General features: G+C 47.5%; 2 protein-coding genes across 3 annotated transcripts in view; one reads left to right on the top strand and one right to left on the bottom strand.

Moving 5' to 3' along the window:
• FBXO10 (F-box protein 10) overlaps window positions 1-9,496 on the top strand; it is a 58,448-nt gene extending 48,952 nt beyond the window's left edge. Inside the window, exons 9-12 of the mRNA XM_006143736.3 lie at window positions 293-562; window positions 2,854-3,167; window positions 4,202-4,383; window positions 7,453-9,496. Coding sequence (XP_006143798.2) covers window positions 293-562; window positions 2,854-3,167; window positions 4,202-4,383; window positions 7,453-7,627 — 941 coding nt within the window. The 3' untranslated portion in view covers window positions 7,628-9,496. The remainder of the gene's footprint in view (window positions 1-292; window positions 563-2,853; window positions 3,168-4,201; window positions 4,384-7,452) is intronic.
• Window positions 9,497-10,386: 890 nt separating this feature from the next.
• POLR1E (RNA polymerase I subunit E) overlaps window positions 10,387-22,029 on the bottom strand; it is a 33,289-nt gene continuing 21,646 nt past the window's right edge. Inside the window, exons 7-12 of one of the 2 annotated variants that reach the window (XM_006143737.3) lie at window positions 18,272-18,379; window positions 17,560-17,656; window positions 15,168-15,301; window positions 13,561-13,642; window positions 12,102-12,233; window positions 10,387-10,780 (exon numbers count right to left, since the gene is read on the bottom strand). In XM_006143737.3, the coding sequence (XP_006143799.1) occupies window positions 10,621-10,780; window positions 12,102-12,233; window positions 13,561-13,642; window positions 15,168-15,301; window positions 17,560-17,656; window positions 18,272-18,379 (713 nt within the window). In that variant the 3' untranslated portion in view covers window positions 10,387-10,620. The remainder of the gene's footprint in view (window positions 10,781-12,101; window positions 12,234-13,560; window positions 13,643-15,167; window positions 15,302-17,559; window positions 17,657-18,271; window positions 18,380-22,029) is intronic. The other variant, XM_006143738.3, reaches the window with a different exon arrangement.

A 22,029-nucleotide genomic window follows, 5' to 3' on the forward strand; every position in this document is an offset into this window, starting at 1 on the left:
TCCCTACAGGCCTGTTTGCTTCTGATCTGGAAGTGTGGCCTCGATCGTTCTCAGAGTACTTCTGAACCTCCTAGAATGATCCTAGATTGTGAGAATCACCTGATCATCATCTTCCCATTTGTATGAAGGAGATGCCTACAGCCAGAGCCAGAAAAGGACTCTCCCAAGGCCATTAGCAAAGCAGGGACTCTTCCCCCCAGGCCAGTGGCTTTCTGCCCCTGCTCTTGGGGAGACGCTGGGAATGGCCTCACCTGTGGCTATGTACCAGTGACCTGCTCCTTTTCCCGTCCAGCTAACAAGGGCTGTGGTGTGTGGATGATGTCATCCAGCCTGCCCCATGTCACCAGCAACCACGTCAGCTACAACGGCCTATATGGAGTGGCAGTGTTCAGCCAGAAAGATGGCTCCAGTGAGTTCCCAGGGGGCCATGGGGCCCAGGAGAACTTCAGTGAGGATGGGGACGCCATCCTGTGGGAGACAGAGCTGGAGAAGGAAGACGACCCACTGCGCCGGCCCATCACCATAGCTCTCGTTGAGTCTAACAGTGTCAACCACAACGGAGGTGAGTGTACCCCCAGCCCCTGATTAAGGACCTCCCATGGCTCCACACCGTCTTAAGGGCCCTCTGTGGCCTGGTCCCACCTCACCCTTCCAGACTCATCAGCCACTTCTTTTTGCCACTTCCATGACACCCAAGCCCCTGACTTACTCCCTATCCCTCATGCCCTCACTCCCTGCCACAGCTTCACTCATGCTGTATCTCTTACCTAAGATTCCCATTTCCCACCCACGTGTCCCAAATCAGCTTGAACTGAAACCTGCTCTGAATGAATCCTCCATTCTTCCTTTCTTTGTGCTGTGTTCCCCCCTGTCCCAGTGGCACTTGTTATGAGGCCCCACGGTGTATTATTGGTATTTCTGGGCTGTCTTCAGTTCTGATAGGCTGTGAACTTGAGGCAAAGAACCAAAGCCCAGTCATCTTAGTGCACTCTGCCCCTGCAGGACCAAATACCATTCTTGGCACACATATTTTAAATTAATTCTAAGACACATTTTAACATCTCCGAATAGAACTGTATGGTAGTTGATGACAGCATGGTTTATTTTTTTAATTATTTATTTTATTTAATTTATTTAAATTTGTTGTAGGGCAAATGTGCTAACCAGAGTAAGACAGAGAGAGAGAGGGAAAGCAAGCCACCAGGTTCAGGACTCGAACCATAGTCAGCCATGTAGGAGTTCAGTGCCTTAATCACTGCACCACCAGAGTTCCCAAACCTGACTGACAACCAGAAAGACTGTAGTGGGGTGGAGTGGTAGGGGTGGAGGGTGTCAACAGAAAAAGGCCTATGAAGAATAGATCCCTGGGGGCCAGCAGATGGCATGGTGGTTAAGGCACTGGACTCCTCACATGGCTGACTACGATTTGAATCCCAAACCTGGTAGCTTGAAAATCATGCTTGGTGTGTGAGCATGAGTGCCCATAATCCCAAGAGGAAAATGGAGAAGAAGGGATTGTGATATGGCCATCTCCACTGGGGGGTGATTTCTCACTTTCCCTCTGTCTCTCTCTAGTGAGAGTGCACGCTCCCTGTGGGAAAAAGCTTAAAAAAAAAAAAAAAGATCCCCAGGCTGGCCAGGTGGCATGGTGATTAAGCAGTCCAGTTCCCACACAGTGAAGTATGTGGTTTGAGTCCCAGACTTGATAGCTTGACAAACATGCCAGGTGCATGGCATGTGTGTTCCATATCCCTAGAGGTGAATGGAAGGGAAGGAATTGCGGCATGGCCATCCCCCTGGGCAGTGATTTCTCACTTTTCCTCTCTCTCTCTCTCGCCATATAGCAGAAACTTTAAAAAAAAAAAAAAAAAAAAAAAAAAGATTTCCTAGGCCCTGTAAATGCTTTCCTTTGGAGTGGCAAAGGACAGCCCATTAGTCTGGAAGATGAGCTCTCTCCCCAACTAGTTAGGGTGTCTTCCATGTGGCCTCAGTATCCAGAGGACAAGCAGAGCTGCATAAATAAATTCACAGTAGCTCTTTCGGCTCTTCCCAGCCAAGCCAGGAGAAGCAGCGGGCAGGTGCCGCCAAGAAGTTCACACTTGCACACGCCTGGTTCCTGCTGCTGCATATGATCCGCAGTCCTGTCCTCCACGCGACCTCCCCCCAGACTGCCTCTTGCTCTGACTGTGGGTGGCAGTAGCTACTGCAGAGCCCTCTTCCTCCTGACCCTGGTCTGGCTGCCATGCTTTCCCTTCCTTCCCAAGTCCTGGGGCTCTACCCCTGCTGACTGTGTGATGTCTCTAAGCATGCACAATGCCAACCACCATTTTTCCTTTCAACAATGCCTAACACATTTTAGCTACATATTACTTAGCTTAATACATTTTTCTATTCAAAAGTGATACAATTTCCTTAATGAAGAAAAATTTGTCCAAAGAGTAGTGAAACAAATTCCAGCCCAGGATGGGAAGGAAAACAAAACAACTTTCTGGCTGGTAGGTCTGTCTGTAAGTGGAATGAGCAGCCATGAAGAGGTAGTGAGCTCCCCATCACAGGAGGGGCCAACAACAGAAGATGATCTATAGGAGGCAGGGAAGTGTGGGATGAGAGCGTGGCCCGACGACCATTCGAGTCTGCTCACATCGCATTTCCTGGCCACATGGAGGGAGCAGGGTGTCCTTGTTGCTCCGGGCTCCCTCCCACTGGTTGTCACTAGCTTGGCAGATACAAACCGAGGGTCACCACCTCTTCTTCCCCCGACTCCCCCTGGGGTGCACAATCCAGGCAGGGCTTTCTCTGATGAGTGTTGGCAGGGCTGACTTGGAACCACCCTGTGCTCTCTCTCTGCTGCAGCCTCAGGGCTCTATGTCCAGAGCAGCGAGGCCCTGCACGTCGTCACCAACGTGATCCACGCTAACGGGGACAGGGGCATCACTGTTGCCCAGAGCAGCCAGCTCACGCGTGTAGCCAACAACAGCATCTCCTGCAACCGCCAGAGTGGGGTCAAGGTGGAGGCCCAGTGCAAGGTGGAGCTCCGGGGCAATGGTATCTATGACAACAGAGGCCATGGCATCATCACCAAGGGCGACAGCACTGTCGTCATTGAGAATGACATCATTGGCAACCGGGGCAGCGGGCTTCAGCTGCTGCCCAGGTCTGACACTAAGGTGAGTGTGTACGTGACACAGTGCCATTACCGCACCCAGCTCTGGGACAGTTCTCGTGCCTTCTGCTGAGAAGCAGAACTTCAAGCACTGAGCGCTGCCAGGGGCATCGTTCCTCCTGCCAGAAGTCAGCCTGGCAGATGTGGTGAACTTCACACAGGAGGGGACATAAGATCAGGGCCCTGAAGGATGAATAGGAGTTCACCAGCAGGAAGCCAGTGGTGGGAATGTCACCTCCTAGGTTCATGATGCTGGGAGCCACCTGCTGTTCATCATGGACTCCAGGTCAAGGGCAGGGCTATTTCGGCGACCTTTCCCTAATGAACTTGCACGGGAACTGGTACACAGTAGGTGATTGAGAAGGAACAAAATCCTGCCTGGGGCACACTATTCCCTGTAGCCCTGGAACACCTGCTGTCCCCTTTCTCTACCTCATTCCTCCAGCCTGGCCGTCACTTTCTTCAGGAAGACTCCCTGGTGCCCCCACGCTGTTCAAGGTGCCCCTTTTGCGAATTTCTCTGGTGCACCGCCACCCCTGCCTCATGGAGCACCGTCCACAGTGCTTGAGTCTTTTTCTTTCTGCAAACACTGTGCTGGGGCACCAGGGTTTCAGTGTTAGGCCAAATAGACCCAGTCCCTGTCCTTGTGGACTTAAGATCCCAGAGGTTCTTTATGGCCCTGCAGCTTCATGATTCAATGACAGGCAAGGAATAAAAACTTCCATGGCACGGCGTTTGAGCACTGAGGGAGCAGAGGAAGGGAGAGCGGGGCAGACTCCTGGCCCAGTGGTCCTGGCTTCTGGCACCACCTCCCTTGCTCTGTGCCTGTTAAACTACAACTTACCCATTGCCTCCTCCAGGAAGCCTCTCCTGGACCCTCCAGGCTACTCTCAGTACCCTTTGCTGAGTTCCCGTGGCTCTTTGCTGACCTACCTAGCATATTCTTACCCTTCAGTCTTACAACTCAGGGTCCACTTGCTGGCTCCCCTGCCAGCTGTGAGTTCCTGAGGTGTGACATGCTCTGACTGCCTCTCCCAGGTCATAAAGAACCGGATCCACTCATTCCGGGCCTACGGCATTGCAGTGCGGGGCCGTGCCAGGGCGCTGGTGCAGGAGAACACCATCTTCCAGGGCAAGACCAACAAGACCATCTTTCAGCAGATCTCAAACAACCAAGATTGCATCATGCAAAACAACAAGTTCCTGGTCTTCAAGAAAAAGTAAGCCCCTGGTTGCCTGAAGCAGGCTTTTTGGACCACAGTGAGGCACTGGGGAGCAGCCCAGGCCTGATGACTGTGACTGTCCTTGCTGACTGCACTTCTGCTGGCTCTCAGCTCTGTGTTTGGGCTTTTGTCACGCATGGGCTGAGAACTTGTACTTTCTCTCTAGGAGAAGGAACAGCCTTTTTATTAAGGTTTTGCCATAAGGTGCATACACTTGCCAGAGGGAGGGAAAGGGAAAGTGAGAAATCACCTCCCAGAGTGGATGGCATGCCCTAATCCCTTCTCCACTCAGAGTTCTGGGCACATTTGTGCACCTGTTGTGATTTTCAAGCAACTGGGTCCAGGACTTGAACTGCAGTTGGCCAAGTGGGAGTCCAGCAGCTTAACTACCACACCAGCTGCTGGCCCCAGGAACAAGCTTTTCAAGAATCAAATCTCAGGGGACCAGCAGTTAGCGTAATGGCTATGTCGCTGAACTCCCATGTAGCTGACCATGGTTCCAGTCCCGGACCCGGTGGCTTAAACTCACGCCGGGTGCATGTGCATGCATGCCCAAGATCCTGAGAGGAGAATGGAGGAGAAGGGATTGCGGCATGGCCATCCCCCCGGGGGGTGATTTCTCACTTTCTATTTCTCTGTCTCTCTATGTCTTTCTGGCAAGCACATGCACCCTATAGCAAAACAAACAAACAAACAAACACCTCTCCAAAAAATAATCAAATCCCAGTTTTACTGGTTGCTGGCTGTTTGACTTGGGCCAGTTATTTAATGTCTCTGGGCCTCAATAAAATCCTAATGATGCCTGTTTTGTGACACCAAGTTAAGACTATCTGAGGTATGACAAAAATGTCAGCTGCTGCCACTACTGTTGTCGCCTGTTTTTAATACCTCTGCCTCAGGATTTCACAGTTGGTCCCTGCTTGTCTGCCCCAAATGTTTGTCCTTCCATGTTCCCCATTTCCATGACAGCCCCATCCACTCAGTATTCTGGCATCAAACCTGCCACCACTTCCTCCCTAGTACCAAAGGTCAGGCACCAGGTCCTCTTGATTCTGCTTCTGTAAAGTTATAGTGTCTGGCACCTCCTCTTCCCCAGCTGCCACCACCAAATCCCAGCCTGAGTACCTCAGCCTGACCTACGGCCCATGTTCCATGTACAGCTTTTCATGAATGGACTGTGACCGGGTCATGCGGGGTGTAAAATACTCATAGCGGTGGTGTCATTCGGGTTGGTTAACATCGCCCGTCCTGTTGTGGCAGCCCCTGCCTGGTCTTCCTGCTCTTGGGCCTCCTTCCTCCACTCTGTAGGCTGTCCTAGTTACCCAGCCAGGCTGACCTTCCAAAATGAGGGCTCTGTCATGTCACATCCATTATCAAAACCTTCTGGTACATCCCCATTTTCTCTAGGAGTGACCTTCACACTTTTAGTATTATACACATTCTCAGTAAAAATATTTTTCAAGGCCCAACATGGTGGTACAAACCTGTACCAGGCACCACCATACTAGGCTCAGGCCCCATGCGAGGCCCAGGTTCCCAGACCAACCTGAATAAGCCACACTTGGTAGCACACATCTGTTTTCCTAGCTAATTGGGAGGCTGGGGGCTGGGCACAGGATTGCAGAGGCAAGAGACTATCAAAAACACTTCTCTCTCCCACCCCATACTTCCTGCATGCATGAACACTCACATTTAAAAAAAAAAGTGTGCTTGGAAACTCCTTCACATATTCGCTTATTCATAACAGACATGTGTATTAGTCTATCAGTTTAATTTACATTGTAAATTATGCCTAAAATAGAAAATGTTAAAGTATAAAGTAAACAATAGTGTCTTCCCATACTCCAGCAGCAATGCCGTGGACTCCCTGGAATTCACATTGTCCTCCTACCCTTTTAGAGGCCTCAAGGTACAGGATTCAACCCAGACTTATCAACTTCGCACTGCCCGTGGTGGACTGCCTGTGGACTGCCCAGTCCTAATTTTCCTCCCAGCCTTCTCTCCTCATCGCTCCTTTTCAGGAACTCCTAGTCCCCTGATGCTGAAGGCAAACAAATGCTGACATTGTTCACCATGCCTCTAGGCTTTTTCCTGTCCTCAGATAGCAATCTCTGACTCTGACCACACCTTTTCAATCCTCTCACTGTAATGTCACTGTCATAAAAATACATCAGAGGGAGCAGCAGGTGGTGTGGTAGTGAAGGCACTGGACACTCCCACATGGCCGACCATGGTTCGAATCCTGGGCCTGGTGGCTTGCTTTCTCACTTTCTCTCTCTCTCACATCAAATTTAAATAAATGAAATTAAATCAATAATTCTTTTTTAAAAATACATCTGAGACATTATAGCCTTCAGCAACTTGAGATTTAGTGGATGTAAGTGACAAGTTAATTGTAACTAAACCACAAAACCAAAGCTTCACTATCGTCTGACTTTCTCCATCCTTCATCATCACCACAGGAGCTCACGAGACTGGAAACCTCCAACTTGCATCCCTGTAGATTTGCCTTTTCCAGAATGATCCGTATGAAATAAATCACACGGTATGGAGTCTTTGACTCTCATTGCGTTCTCTGAGCCTGACAAGGTTGAGATTCATTCATGGTGTTGCCCGGAAGCCATTCATTCCTTTTTCTGGCTAAGTAGCATTCCATTGTGTAGATATGCTGTTTATTCATTCATCAGCTGCAGGGTAGTTTCTATTAATAGTTTTTGGTGATTATGAATAAAGCTTCTATAAACATTCTCATACAACTGAAAAAAAGGGAGAAAAAAAGAAAGCCATTGATCTTATCTAGATCCACATTTAAAGAGGGGAAGTTGAGGCCCATAGAGGGACTTGTTCAGGTTACATGCAGATTGGAAGGCAGAGCTGGACTTAGCATGACTTTTGCCCCTTCATTCCACACATCCCACCTCTTTGGGCTATCATGAACTTGAGAGATAAAACCTATACCTGGATATAAACACCCGGATCCAATGATCTGGAGCCAAAGGTAGGACTTCATAGGGCATTCAACAAGTATTCAGAGTATTCATTGACTTTTCTACCTTTCACCTCCAGATCTGACACATGGCGCCTGGTGAACCCACCAGCACGGCCCCACCTTGAAAACTCTCTCAGAGGCCCCTCTGCTGCCCACAGTGGGCAAAAGGTGACAGCCATGGCAACCAGAATCACAGCCCGTGTGGAGGGTGGCTACCACAGCAACCGCAGCATCTTCTGCACCATCCTGTGAGGATAGAGACCTGCCTCAGTGCAGACCCTGCCAGTGCTAGAAGAGTTGAAAGGCGGCTTTTGGGATGGACAGTGCCTGAGAAGACTCCAGGTCCCTCCCTCCCTCCCCACCCTGCTGAAGAAACAGGTCCTAGGCCCCCAGAGACAAAGTACAAGGCGCCTGCAAATCCCTCCAGCTCCACAGCCCTCAGCCGGAAGGGACTTGGGAATGTTTCCAAGGAGAAAAGGCAACAGAAGTTGGTGGGTTTCCAGTCATAATTCTTGTAGAGATTCTGGAGTAGGGGATATCACATGGTACATGGAACTCTTTGGTCAGGACTTTGTTAAGGAAATCATGTTTTATAAATTCTGACCCTTCGTGGGGAAGAGCAGACTTACTCCTGAGAGAGGAAGTGATTCCAGTGAGCTAGAAATAGGTAAGTGCCTCTGAATCTTCCCCTTTCCTAGACCTGTCCCTCTCATCCTTCCCGCGTCTCCTCCCAACACACACACACACACACCCTTTCTGCTGCCTCTGGAGGCTGGAAGAGTTGAGTTTGGTCACTTGAGCCACAGTTCTCTAAGATCTGGACATGGACTAGTGAGGAAGGGGCTTAGGATAGGGACCCCCTGTTGAAAGGCTGTCCCAAGGATGAGGACATGGTGAGCCCAGGAGAGGTGTGTGGCAGGCTTCCTCTTGGCAATTCAGGTTGGTGCTAGGCTAGAGACTGGTGGAATAGGGATGCAAGAGGCTCACCCCATCCTCAAGGAGCTCCCAAACTCAGAGGGACCTCAATTTGGTGTCTGAATAGGACTCCAATCCAGTGAGCATACCCACACTAGCTACCCGCTCCTGAGCACGGGCCTGTGCAGTTGGAGTTACCCAGGCCCCTCATACCTGTCCATGTTGTCATCACTGACTGGTTTCCCCACTCTGTGCCTTGGCTCATGCTCTGTTCCCTCCTGGCATGCCCTTCTCTACTGTCTCTTATGTCCAGGCCCCAGCCATTTTCAGTTAGCTCAGACACTGCCATCTCCCTGCAGCTCTCCTTCCCATCCTTCTGAGCCTCAATGACCCTTCCTCTGCTCCCTCTCAGGGTACTGAGCACTTTCTGCCTTGTTTTGGAACTATCCAGGGCCCTGCCCTCTCCAGTCCACTTGCCTGGGAGCTCCCTGCAAATAGGGTCACACCTTATTCTTTACCCCTCCCCCAGCCTGGTGCCTGAGGAGAGGCAGGCCAGCTCCTAAAGGGCTGTACTGCACTGTACTGTGAACTGAGGTCCCCAAGCCAGGCGGGCTTGACCCCCCACTGCCTGAGGAAGGGGCTGGATGCAGGGCTGGCTCAGCCTGAACAATCCCCTCCCACTTGGCCTTTATGCAGGGCCTCCACTAGCTTGCTGGGGTCACTGTCATGCATTCGGCAGGTGGTGTCCCAGGCTGGTCGTCAGGCCCTAGGTGCTGCTCTGTTGGGTGGGATGGGACTGGGTAGAGGGAGCCAGGAGCAGTGGCTTCTCCCCTGAGGGCCCTGGGCACAGTGTACACTGGCCCCTCACTCCCCAGCAGTCCTTTGCACTTGTTTGGTGGCCTCAGTGTGAGTTGCTGTACAAAATGCTGCCTTTATTTTGTAAGAAATGACTTTTCTGTGAACCAAATACTTATGAAAGTCTCAATAACCAAAATAAAGTTCTATATTTTAAAACAACCACTTTCAGTGGGAGCCTTTTACTTAGCCTGAGTATATATATACTGGCGTTCCCGGCACTGTTTTACCTGTCCCAGACGTATTTCTGCTTCCTCCGAAGGAGACAGGAAACCCCAGGGACCATCTTACCAGTCTAGCTTGCTCCCACAACCATTCCGGATTCAAGGCCAAAGAGCTGCATCTCTGGCGTCTCAGTGTTGTCAATCTGGGATTGTAATTCCAGCAGCTTGACAAACACACGGGGTACGTGTGTGCATGCATGCCCCAAATCCCCACAGCATGGAGATATGGGGAAGGGACTATGGCATGACCACACCTCATTGAGGGGGTGCTTTCTCCCTCTTTGGTAATTTAAAAAAGAGACACTTCGAAGAATTTTTTTCTAATTAGCAATTTCCTGGTTAAGGTCTGCAAATGTGCTAAATATTTCTTTCATTTCATCCCTGTTAACAGTGTCTAACAGGACAGGGCTATAGGTAGAGACCTCCCTCCAGGGAATATTTTGTCAGTCAATCCATAAATTAAGATTATCTTAAAGGTACGAGCACCTAGCCTGTAGTTCCCCTTCAGTGAGGATATTGATCAACATTCTGGCTATAATAACTTGGGGAGATCAGGGTATCCTCTATGAACATATTAGTAAACAAACAGGTTTTTAGATCTAGAGGAAACCAAATATACTTCCATTACCCTGAGAGTTTAGCGGCCAATAACACTGCCACGCAGAGAAAGCACTGTTCGTGTACTGACAATGGACACTGCCACTTACGCGTCTGGCATTGTCTAGAGGCTCACTTGAGCCTAGTTCATGTTGAACAGGACCCTCTTTCGAGCCTTTCCTAAGGACCCACAACCCCTTTATGTATAGAAATTTGCTTTTCAAACAACCTCAGAATGCATCGCCTAGACCTAGTATGGTGCACCTGCTGCTCAGGACAGATACTTATTTTCCATCCTAGACCTCATCAGTACTGCCAGTCTTCACGTGAGTGACAGGACAGGCAGCTTCAGCCTGGTGAGGTCTTTTGGTCCTTGACTCCCCAGGCCTCCCCTCCCAAGTCCCCATGCATGTAAACTAACACGAGAAACATGTGCCATTATAATCACAGCAACACCAAAGGAGGGGGTGAAGTCCAGTCTGGCCACCACTTCGTATTTCTGCATAAGACAAGCACGACTGAGATGCTGGCTTCTGGCTTCACAGTCATGCCCAAGTAAGGCTTCGTTTCTCCTTTCTTTTAAAAATAAAAATGGAAATGAATAGAAACAGTGGCTATGATGTGGCCCAAATGCTCTGCCTGGAAAGCACACATCTAGGTAATCTTCCTCCGCTTTGACTGGCGATCCGAAGTCTGGGGTGGAGGCAGCGGGATGGAAAGGGTGCCCAGCTTGTGGTCTTCTTCCCTGCCGGCTGCCAGAGACACCTTTCTTTTCGAGATCTTCAGCCTCATGGCTTTTGCTATCTCAATCATCCTACAAGAAACAAACAGACAAATGGAGAGACATCCCTCAACGTGACTGTCCAGGGAGGTCTGACAGGAGGGACCAGCCCCTTTATGCTCAGGCTGTGAAGACAGAATCCCGAAAGTGGCCAGCTGGGGGAAAGTTCCCTGCAGAGAGGTGAACAAGACCCAGACCCCCAGACAGCAGGCAATTTCATTTTAATGTGTTGCCATTACAAAATATGGATGTAGGTGATGGAAACCAGGCCATCTAGATCCCTATTCATGACTTTCTTTACTGCTGATAACCAAACTATAAAGTATAACCAGAAGAGCCAGCAGGTGGCATGTGGTTAAGGCACTGGACTCCCATGTGGCCGACCACAGTTCAAGTCCCAGAACTGGCAGCTTGCTTTCTCTTTCTCCCTGGTCAAGTTGAAGAATAGTAAGCAAATAAAGAAATAATTTTTAAAGAATTATTTACTTTAATTTTATTTATTCATTCATTTATTTTAATTTGACCAGAGAGCGAGAGAGAGAGGGAAAGTGAGAAAGCAAGCCTCTACCAGCTCTCCCAGTAAGTTAGAGGAACTTCAACATGACATCTCTGCCAATGGGCGGTTCCACCTTCGTTCAACACCTTCCCTGGCAACAAAACTTCCCATCTGACTCTCCTTGGTTACAGCCACTCAGAGGATGGAGGCTGCTCCATCCTAGGCTGCTATTCAGGACCAGGATGCTGTGTGAAGGCTCAGGTTTAGAACCCAACTATTTCCCTCCTGGTTGTGTGACTTTGGGAGTCATTTACTTTTCCTTTCTTTGTTTTTTCGGGGGGAGGGGTAGAGTTTTTTGCCTTAGGACACGTGCACTGGCCAGAGAGAGCCAGTGAGAGGGAAAGTGAGAAGTCACCCCCAGTAGGAATGGCCACACTGTGATCGCATCTCCTTCAGCCTCCTTCCAGAATCTTGGGCATACACACACCGGCATGAGTTTTGAACCACCAGGTCCAGAACTCAAACTGCGGTTAGCCATCATGGAGTCCAGCAATGTAGCCATTAGGCGATCTGCAACCCCACCCCCCAATTTACTTTTCTAAACCTTAGATTCTTGGACTGGTTTTTAGAGAAATCAATGAGATAATATGACAATAAGATAGTGTGTCCAGCAAGGACAAGGCATTCAGTAAGCCTAGAAGCTGATTCAGTCACTCACTCATTCACTGAAAATGGTTCTCTGATCCTGTGTTTCCCATGTTAAATATCCCCAGTGCCCTTGATGGTGCCTCATGCTTCCCTGGCACTAGAAATAAATCAAGGCACCCCACAGGGACCTTTTCATTGTGCGGTGCTCACCTTTTTTCACTGAGCTTCAAGTCTCTTTGTAACATTGTCAGGTCGATCTGGAAGTCATTTATGTGTAAGGCTAGTATGATTACATAAGCAGTGATCTTTGCCTTCATAGAATCTGAAATTAAGTTCCGCAAACTGTAAAACAGAGGAAAAACAAAATTAAACTCTAAGACACTTCTCCAAAAGCAAAATGAGAACATCCAAGCCTACTCCGCTATGCACTCAATGTCTTACCAACCTGTGAAAACAAAAAGGAACTGAGGCAACTTCCCTTATCCCTCCCAGGTGCCTGATCCCCCACTTGGTGGAGCAGTGAGCCAACCCCCATGTTTCTCTGCAGGTAGGACAAAGAAGGCTGTGCCGACACCTTCCCGGGAACAGTCAGAGCTCTGCACAGGTGGCACTGCTGGGTCTGTCCCCAGCTGCTCAGCAGAGCTGCTGGGCAGTCACCCCACACTTTGGTGCTGATGGTTCTTCCAAGCAAACTCAGAAACCAGAAACACACTCCAAGCAAATGGCAGGAGAGAAGCCCGGGGTGCCACTTGGGCTTCTTCTCCAACATCACATTGGCCCAGCCTTTCTTCCAACACTGCTTTTCCACAGAACATTGGTTCTGTGGGACATTAGGAAGGGTCCCTCAAAAGAAGTGTGAAAAGTGAAGTATGAGGCCAGCAGATGGCATAGCAGTTACATCGCTGGACTGCCACATGGTTGACTGCATTCAAGTCCTACACTTGGTGGCTTGAAACACATGCCAGGTGTGTACGTGCATGCATGCTCAAGATCCCAGGAGAAGAAGAATGGAGATGGGACTGCAGTGTGATCAACTCCCCTAGGGGGTAGTTTCTAACTTTCCCTCTCACTGTCTCTGTCTCACTGGTGAGTGCACGTGCCCTAAGGCAAAAACTTCTAAAAAATAGAAGTTGGGACCAGCAGTTCGCGTAATGGCTATGTTACTGGACTCCCATGTAGTCGATCACGGTTCAAGTCCCAGACCCAATGGCTTAAACTCATGCCGGGTGCATGTGCGTGCGTGCTCAAGATCCTGAGAGGAGAATGGAGGAGAAGGGATTGCGGTGTGGCCATCCCGCCTGGGGGGTGATTTCTTGCTTTCTGTCTCTCTGTCTCTTTCTGGTGAGTACATGCGCCCTATAGCAAAAATCTCTCCAAAAAAATAAATACATACATACATAGATAATACATAAATAAGAAAAGAAAAGTGAAGTAAGTATTATAGACATCCCAGAGCCCTCAGGATACCCAAAGCTAAAATGAGCTTTTTCAAGGGGGCTGGAGTATGTAATACACTCTCTCCCAAACTCACTAAACCACTTTAAATGGCAGCAATCTCTTCAGTACTGCATCTCACAGACATGGAACTGAATCCAAATCCCCACTCCTCACTCCCACCCCCCTGCTTTCTCCTTTATAGGAAAATACCCCAGAAATCAAGACTCCTGACCTGCCATTGTTGTAAGTCAAACAGGTAAAGTTCTTCAGCAGTTTGGTATTGATGATGTGTGGAATGCCAGGTCCCAGGGCACCTACAACACAAAGTTGAGTTTGATCACTTTGCAAACCCTCAGGTATGCCACTTTGAAAAGAAATATGCTCAGCCTGAAGGTCACACATGCAAGAGATGTTTGTGAAGGGGCAGCAACAAGAGAAGACAGATGTGAGCAAAGCCTAAGGACACAGAATTAAAAAGATGTTAGATAAAACAGACTATGGAGGGGCCAGCAGGTGGAATGGTGGTTAAGGGTGCTGGACTCCCACATGGCTGACCCCAGTTCAAATCCTGAACCTGGTGGCTTGCTTTCTCACTTTCCCTCTCTCTCTCTCTCTCTCTCTCTCTCTTTCTCTGATCAAATTAAAATTAATAAATACAATAAAATAAAATAATTATTAAAAAAAAAAAAAAAACAGACCGTAGAGAAAGTCTGGGAAGAGAGGGAGGAAAGGATATTGGAAAATGAAAATGAGAACCAAACAAAACCTGGAAAACTTCTGGTGTCTGATCGCTGTCCTGCTGGGTTTCCGGCACTGGCAGCACTGGGTGTGTGGGTGTGTGACAAATGGTCCTAGCCAGGTGACTGGGATAGCCATCAGATGCTAACTCCCTCCTCTAAGAGTTAGAAATAAGCTGACATGGGCCAGCTGCAGTGGCATGGTGGTAATGTAACACTCTGCAATGCCGAGCCCACGTGGGAAGGGGCCAGGTTCATATCCTGTGGTCTCCTTGTACATACTTGGCAAATGCATGCCTGTGATCTGGGCTGGTGGAAGCTAGAGTGGACTAAAACATGCAGTCCTTGTTGGCGTTGCCTGTCTCAGTCTCCTTCACCATCTCTTTAACGGGAAAATAAATTTTAAAAAGAAGGGGGGAGGGGGAAGCAAAGCAACATAACACAGGTCCATCAAACTTTTGTGAGCAATGCTAATGCCAATTTTTTTTTTATATATACTTCATTTTTGTTCTAACAGTCCCTTAAAACTTGTGTATTTGTTTGTTTCTTTTTTGTTTGTTTTGGAGAGGTTTTTGCTATAGGGTGCATGTGCTTGCCAGAAAGACAGAGACAGACAGAGAGACAGAAAGAGAGATATCACCTCCTAAGGGGGGGGTTGGCCATACCACAATGCCGTCTCCTCCATTCTCCTCTCGGGATCTTGGGCACACGTGCGCATGCGCCCGGTTTGAGTTTAAGCCACCGGGTCTGGGACTCAAACCACGGTTGACTATGGGAATCCAGCGACATAGCCATTACGCCAATTGCTGGTCCCAAAACTTGCGTTTGTTTTGACCTGGTTACTATACTTCGCCTATGGCAGAACAGAAAGGCCTGATGCCATTTGTCCCCATTTTCAGATGAGGAAATGGAGATCCAGACAGAAAGAAGAGCTTGGTGGGCCCTCTCACATGTCTGCAGTACCCACAGGAGTCTCACTGCTGCAGAGCTGAAATGAAGCCTTGAACGGACCATCCACTCCTTCACTCATCAGAGCTGACTGAAGAAGCACAGACAAATAACGAACTGGAAATAACAAATACAATGTCCATCAAGGGCTTACTCTTCCGCTTAATCACTTTCTGGGCTCGAAATTTGATGAGGGTGTCTAGAAACCATATGCATCGGGCCTGGTGGTCTCGGCTCTCCTCATTTGATGGCAAAGACTTCAATGCTTCTATGACAAAGGAGCAGTGGCTAAAATAAAGCAGGGAAAGGGAGGAATGTGTCAAGGTAAGACAGGCTCCATCAGAACAATCTCCCCCTCAGAGAACAGCAGGTTCCTTTCATCCCTGGTACCCTCAGCCCTCCTTAGCCCAGGAGCATAGTTCAGTATAAGGCTAGACGATACACATTTTCAGGCTTTGTGGGCCATACTGTCTCTGCTATAACTACTTAACTCTGCTCTGACAGTACAAAGCCAGCCGTAGGAATTACTTAAATAGGTGAACAAGGCTGTGTTCCAATAAAACTTCACTCACACTTTATTCATTCACAGGGAGTGGACATTTGGCATGCAGGCCCCAGATTATGGAGGGAACAGAGGTTCTGAAATCAGACTGCCTGGGTTTGAGCCCATTCTCTGCCATTTAATGGCTTAAGCAGGTTTTTTTTACACCTCTGGGGCCAAAGATAGGACCCTCCTCCTAACATTATTTTTCTAGATTAAAAGAGATACTTCAGGGGCCAGAAAATGGTGGTTAAGGCACTGGACTCCCACATGGCCAACCACGGTTCAAGTCCCTGACCTGGCAGCTTGCTTTCTCTTTCCTTTTCTGTTTCTCTTTGGTGAGTGGACATGCCCTAGAGCAAATTAAAAAGTAATACTAATAAATGCAATTAAATAAGTAATTCTTTTAAAAAAATACAAGTTTATTTAAAAAAAAAAAAGACACCACAAGCAAAGGACTAGATCAACATTAACTTCAGTTTGCTTGTTTTAGGTTTTTGCCATAGGGCATGTGCACTCACTGGAGAGAGAGAGAGAGACAGAGAAAAAGGAAAAGTGAGAAATCACCCTCCAGAAAGGATGGTCATGCCACAATCCTTCTCCTCCATTCTCGTCTTGGTTTGGGCATGCACACACACGAGCTCAGTGTGATTTTCAAGCTGCTGGGTCTGGGGCCTAACCTGTGTTTGGCCATTTAAGAATCCAATGCCTTAACCAACATGCCACCTGCTGGTCCCTTATTCTTCTTAATATTTTAAAGGTTTTTGTCATAGGGCACATGTGTTTGCCTGAGAGGAAAGAGACAGAGACAGTAAGAGGAAAAGTGAGAAATCTAACTACCCCCCTGCCCTGAGGGGGCACTGCAATCCCTTCTCCTCCATTATCCTCCTACAGGCTAGGCACATATGCACATGTGCCAGCGTGAGCCTCAAGTCTCCAGATCTGGGACTTGAACTGTGGTTGGCCATGTAGGATACCAGTGCCATAACCACCACGCCACCTGCTGGCTCCTTAACTATTATTCTGATGTTCTGTTCTAACACTAACAGGATCCTAGACTCACAGAGATAAAGAGGCTCTTCAAGGGATCAGTAGATGACATAATAATGGTTATGTTGCTGGACTCCCATGTAGTTGACAATGGTTCGAGTCCTGGACCCAGTGGCTTAAAACTCACATCAGGCGTGTGTGCAAGTGTGCCCAAAGTCCGAAGAGGAGAAAGGAAAAGAAGGGATTATGGTGGACCAACCCCCCTGGGGGGGGTGATTTCCTGCTTTCTGTCTCTCTCTCTGACTCTCCAGCAAGCACATGTGCCCTATAGCAAAAACCTCTCTTTAAAAAAGAAAAAGACTCTTCAAAATTATCTTATGGGACCAGCAGATGGCATAATGGTTACATCACATGCAGTCAACCATGGTTCAAGTACTGAACCTGGTGGCTTAAAACTCACACTGGGTCCATGTGTGTGCACGCCCAAAATCCTGAGAAGAGAATGGAAGAGAAGGGATTGTGGCATGTCCATCCCCTCCCAGGGGAGATTTTTCTCACTTTCCCTGTCCCTTGGGCACATGTGCCCTATTGCAAAAATTTAAAAATAAAATACATAAACTTAAGGATAGGAAATCTCACTCAGCACATCGACAAAGGAAAAATCAACACTCGTGCCTGCACCCACTTCCAGGCCAGCACTGGGGTGCTGCCAAGGACAATAAGCAGGAGTATAACACTGGAAACAGGGCACGGCTCTAGTTCCCAGTCCCAGACTACAGGCCTTGCCACCCCTGCCCTGTTACAGGTCCCATGTGCTTTAGGGACAACTCTCCCTTGAATGCTAGCCACAGCTCTTGGAAGTCCAATGTTCAAGAAAAGACTGGCTCATTCCTATTTAAATAACGAGCAGACATACCTGCTCGATGACTGACATCCCAAGGTCCTGCTTCCCGTCTAACTAATGCCGTGTCCCAACCGCACTCAACAGACTCGCCATCTGCCCGACTAGGAGTACCTGTTCTCCTCCATCATCTTCAGTATTTCTTCTGATGTGACATTCCTAAAAGCCTCAGATGGGCTCTGAAGAGCTTCATACTCCGCTGGGGAAAGAACTAGTTACAGGTCAAGAACACAACCCAAGACGGCAACACCACCTGGCCAGATCATCATGGCAGTCTCATTTTACGAGCAGGAAAACTGAGGTTCAGAGAGGGGAAGATCACACTGTAAGTGCATCAGGACAGAGCTCAGAAGCTCAGTTCTTGGACTCCCAACCCAGAGCAGGATTTCTGCCTGGGCTTTTCTGCCTTCTTTCTTATCACAAGGTCACTGTAGACCTTTTTCACCTGACCAAATTTATAAAATAGTGAAATTCTAAGCTTTGATCCCTGTTTTTAAGAAACCAGACTGCCCTAGATTGTGGGCATTAGCTAACTCAGAAGTCCTATTTTTACTATTCATGAGTGATTTCACAGATCTGAGCTGTGGGCATTAGGCATTTGGCATTCTGCAAAGGAATGGGTTTGAATCCTGGGGCAAGGCCATAAGCTAGAGAGAAAACCAAGCTGTCCTCCTGGTAACAGCACTGGGGCAACTACAAAGGTTTGGATGTCCCTTTTGTAAATGTCATGGGGTCATGGATGTCCTCAGAGAGCCTGGCTGTGCCATTTATGAGCAAATATCCCCACTTTTGCAATACAGTAGCTTTGCTACCATGAGAAGGATACGATCTTCAAACCTATACACTTCTTCAGGCTTGGCTGCATCCGCATAGCAGGGTGGAAGGTAGAGGGAGTCATCCTGCATCTCGTCCTGCACGGCATCACTGAGCAGAGCTTTTTGATAAAGGAAAAGTGAGTGTCAGTGTCACCCTGTTCGGTTCCAGGTTTCCCAGCACTCTGCAGTCTGTGCACTTGAGACCACAGTGGTCCAGAAACCCACGTCTCAAAGCTTTTTCCAAAGTGACCCAATCTCCCACTCAGGCCAACTGCTCCAGGACTACTATGTCCAGTCATGAAGCAAACACCATCCAGGCACCAGAGAAGTTGGGAGAGATGGATGTGCTAACAATCATCTATAATACAAAAGAAGCTAAAAGTGAGGGACTTTAAAATAACTTTTTAAAAGTAATTATTTTAACTTTATTTTTTATTTATTTTAATTTGACTAGAGAAGGACAGAGAGAGAGAGAGGGAAAAAAAGTGAGAAAGCAAGCTGCCAGGTCTGGGACTTGAACCATGATTGGCCACGTGGGAGACCAACGTCCTTAACTACCATGCCACCTGCTGGCCCCTAAAGAGTTATTTATTTAATTTTATTTCTTTTTATTTTTCAATTTGACCAGAGAGAGCAATAAAGAGAAGCAAAATGAGAAAGCAAGCCGCCAGGTCCAGGACTCTACCACACCACCTGCCGGTCCCTAAAATAACTTTCAATGGCTTAACTTCTAGAAAATTTTGGCATAAATTATTAGTGAAAAAGAAGTCAGATTATAAAACTGTATCTATCCCACAAGAATAACTATGTGGAAGCCAGATGGTGGCACCAGGAGTGGCCAAATACAACATTCTGTGATGCTGACCCACATGGAAAGGCTCTGGGTTTTAAGCCAAAGAAGTCCCTGAGAATGCTGGGCACATGTGTGCCCATGATTGGGAATGGCTGAGCCTGGGAGTGGATTGTGCCACTCTGTTGGGGGCGCCTATCTTTTCTTCATCTCTCTTGCTCATGAGAAAAACTTAAAAAAAATATTATGTAAGAATTAAGTATATATACAGACAGGATCTCATGGAATGCTGGGAATATGGTTGAATTACTTTTCTTTCCTTTTTTTGTTTTTTTTTTTGTTTCTGGTTTTTGGCTTTTGCCATAGGTAGGGTACATGAACTTACCAAAAAAGGACAGAGACAGGAAAAGTGAGAAATCACTCCCCCAGGGGGATCTCCTTTCCATTCTCCTCTTGGGATTTTGGGCACACGCGTACGTGCCCAGCATGATTTTCAAGCCACTGAGTCTGGAACTTGAACCCTACATGGTTAGCCATGTGGCAGTCTAGCACCTTAACCACCACACCACCTGCTGATCCCAGATTACTTTTCTTTTTAAATGTTCTTTAATGCCTGAGACTATATTTAACATGTTGTTTTTTTTTTAAATTATGTAGACATTAATGTTTATCTTTGGGGGCCAGCAAGTGGCATAGTGGCTAAGGTGCTGGATTCCTATAAGGCTGACTGCAGTCAGAATCTTAGCCCTGGCAGCTTGTTCTCCCACATTCCCTCCCTCTCTCTGATTCTCTCTGATGAGCACACCTGCCCTATAGCAAATTTAAAAATAATAACAATAAATTTAAAATGAAAAAGTTTGTCTTTAAATAACTAGAAATACCTGAATAGGAAAACACATTATTGTATTAGGTTGTTGGGAAAGTCATGACGTATTTTTCTATGCTTTTCTATGCAAAAATGCGTGACTTTCCCGATAACCCAATAAATATAGGGAGAAACATCTCCTTCTATTAATCCCAATTGGACTTTTGAGTAAACTTGAAAAAAGAATTCTTAAGACTGCCTAGAAGGGGACCAGCAGTTAGCATAATGGCTATGTCACTGGACTCCCATGTAGTCAACAGCGGTTCAAGTCCCGGACCCAGTGGCTTAGTTTAAGCCAGGCATGTGTGGATGCATGCCCAAGATCCTGAGAGGAGAATGGAGGACAAGGGATTGTGGCGTGGTCATCCCCCTGGGGGGGGTGATTTCTCACTTTCTATCTCTGCCTTTCTGGCAAGCACATGTGCCCTATAGCAAAAAAAAACCTTCTCTAAAAAAAGACTGCCAGCACATGTGCCCTATAGCAAAAAAAAAACCTTCTCCAAAAAAAGACTGCATGGAAGAAAAAACATGCTACAATAGCCAATGAAGGACAAGGGTGAATTTGCCCTATGAAACAGTAAATCAAAAGAGCCTGGTGCTACTACAGGAATAGCCAGTCAGGACAGCAGAACAGACTACAACGAAGCGTTTTAAGAATGCAATAACCGGGGCCAGGAGGAAGCATTGTGGTTAAGGTGCTGGACCCCCACATGGCCACTGCCGTTCAAGTCCTGAACCTGGCAGCTTGCTCTCTCTCTTTCTCCCTTGCTCTCTCCCTCTCTCTCTCTCAGGCACATGCGCCCTATAGCAATTAAGAATAAGAAGAAATAAAATTAAATAATTTTTTTAAAGTGCAGTAAAATGATAAAGGTGACTTTTTTATTTTTAGTTTTTTTTGTTTGTTTTGTTACAGGTGTGTGTGCTCGCGAAAGAGAGCAAAAGAGGGAACATGAGAAATCTCCCCCGAGGGGTGGCACACCACGATCTCTTCTCCCCCCCTCTACTCTCAGAACTTTGGGCACGCACAAGCACCAAAGTGAGTCTCAAGGTGCTTGAGTCTGAGACTCGAACCACAAAGCTGGCCAAAGGGGATCCAGTGTTTTTACCTCCACACTACCTACTGGCCTATAATGATAAGTTGGTAAGCCACCTTTTACAAAAAAAAAAAAAAAAAAAAGAATGGCATTGGGAACAACTGGCTAATCATTCAGAAAATATAAAATTAAAGATGAAATCTTCCAAAAAATAATTATGCCCCAAAATACTTCATTTCTCCATCCTTGTCAGATTTTGGGCACGTGCATGCACACACACACACACATACACACACACTCTTAGCGTGTCCTCAAGCTGTAGAGACCAGGATTCATACCACAGTCAGCCCTGTATCCCTTAACCACTAGGCCACGGGCCAGCCCTGGTTTTAGTTGTTTCTTTTTTTCTTTCTTTTTTTTGGGTAATTGCCAGCTCACCATAGAGAGATAGAGAAGGAGAGAAAAAGCACCCCCTCGGTGAGTGGTGGCCTCGTCACAATCCCTTCTCCACTTCTCCATCCTGTCAGGATTTGAGGCATGCATGCACATGCACCTGGCAAGTCCTTGAAACCACCAGAGCTACACTTCAAACCATGGTCAGCCCTGTGGAATCTGCTCCCTTAACCATTAGGCTATGCGGCCAGCTCCTAAAATTCCATTAATAGAAACCTGCTCTCATAGAAAATTTCTCATATGTTCTTATAACGTATTTGGACACTAAATACATTCTTTAAGTCTATCAATTCATTTTTTCCATGAGGTGGCGGGGAGCCCAATGATGTTTGCACACTGTAATCTATGCCCAGTCTCACCTGGCTGGGATGACAGCTACACACACATGCACCTGGCATGCTCAGAGGTTTAGGATGTGAACCTAGGACCTTTCTGATACGAATCCAGCAGTGCCACCACCATATAACCACTTAACCCTGTAATTTTAAATAAGGGTGTGTTTGGGGGGGGTTGTGGTGGTTAAGGTACTTGTTCCCACATGGCCGACTTCATGGATTTGAGTCCCAGATCTGGTAGCTTGAAAAACATGCCAAGTATTGTGTACATGTATGCCCAAAGTCCCCAGAA

The sequence above is a fragment of the Tupaia chinensis genome, unplaced genomic scaffold (assembly GCF_000334495.1).
Source record: "Tupaia chinensis unplaced genomic scaffold, TupChi_1.0 Scaffold000104_1, whole genome shotgun sequence".
In the NCBI taxonomy this organism is placed as follows: domain Eukaryota; kingdom Metazoa; phylum Chordata; class Mammalia; order Scandentia; family Tupaiidae; genus Tupaia; species Tupaia belangeri.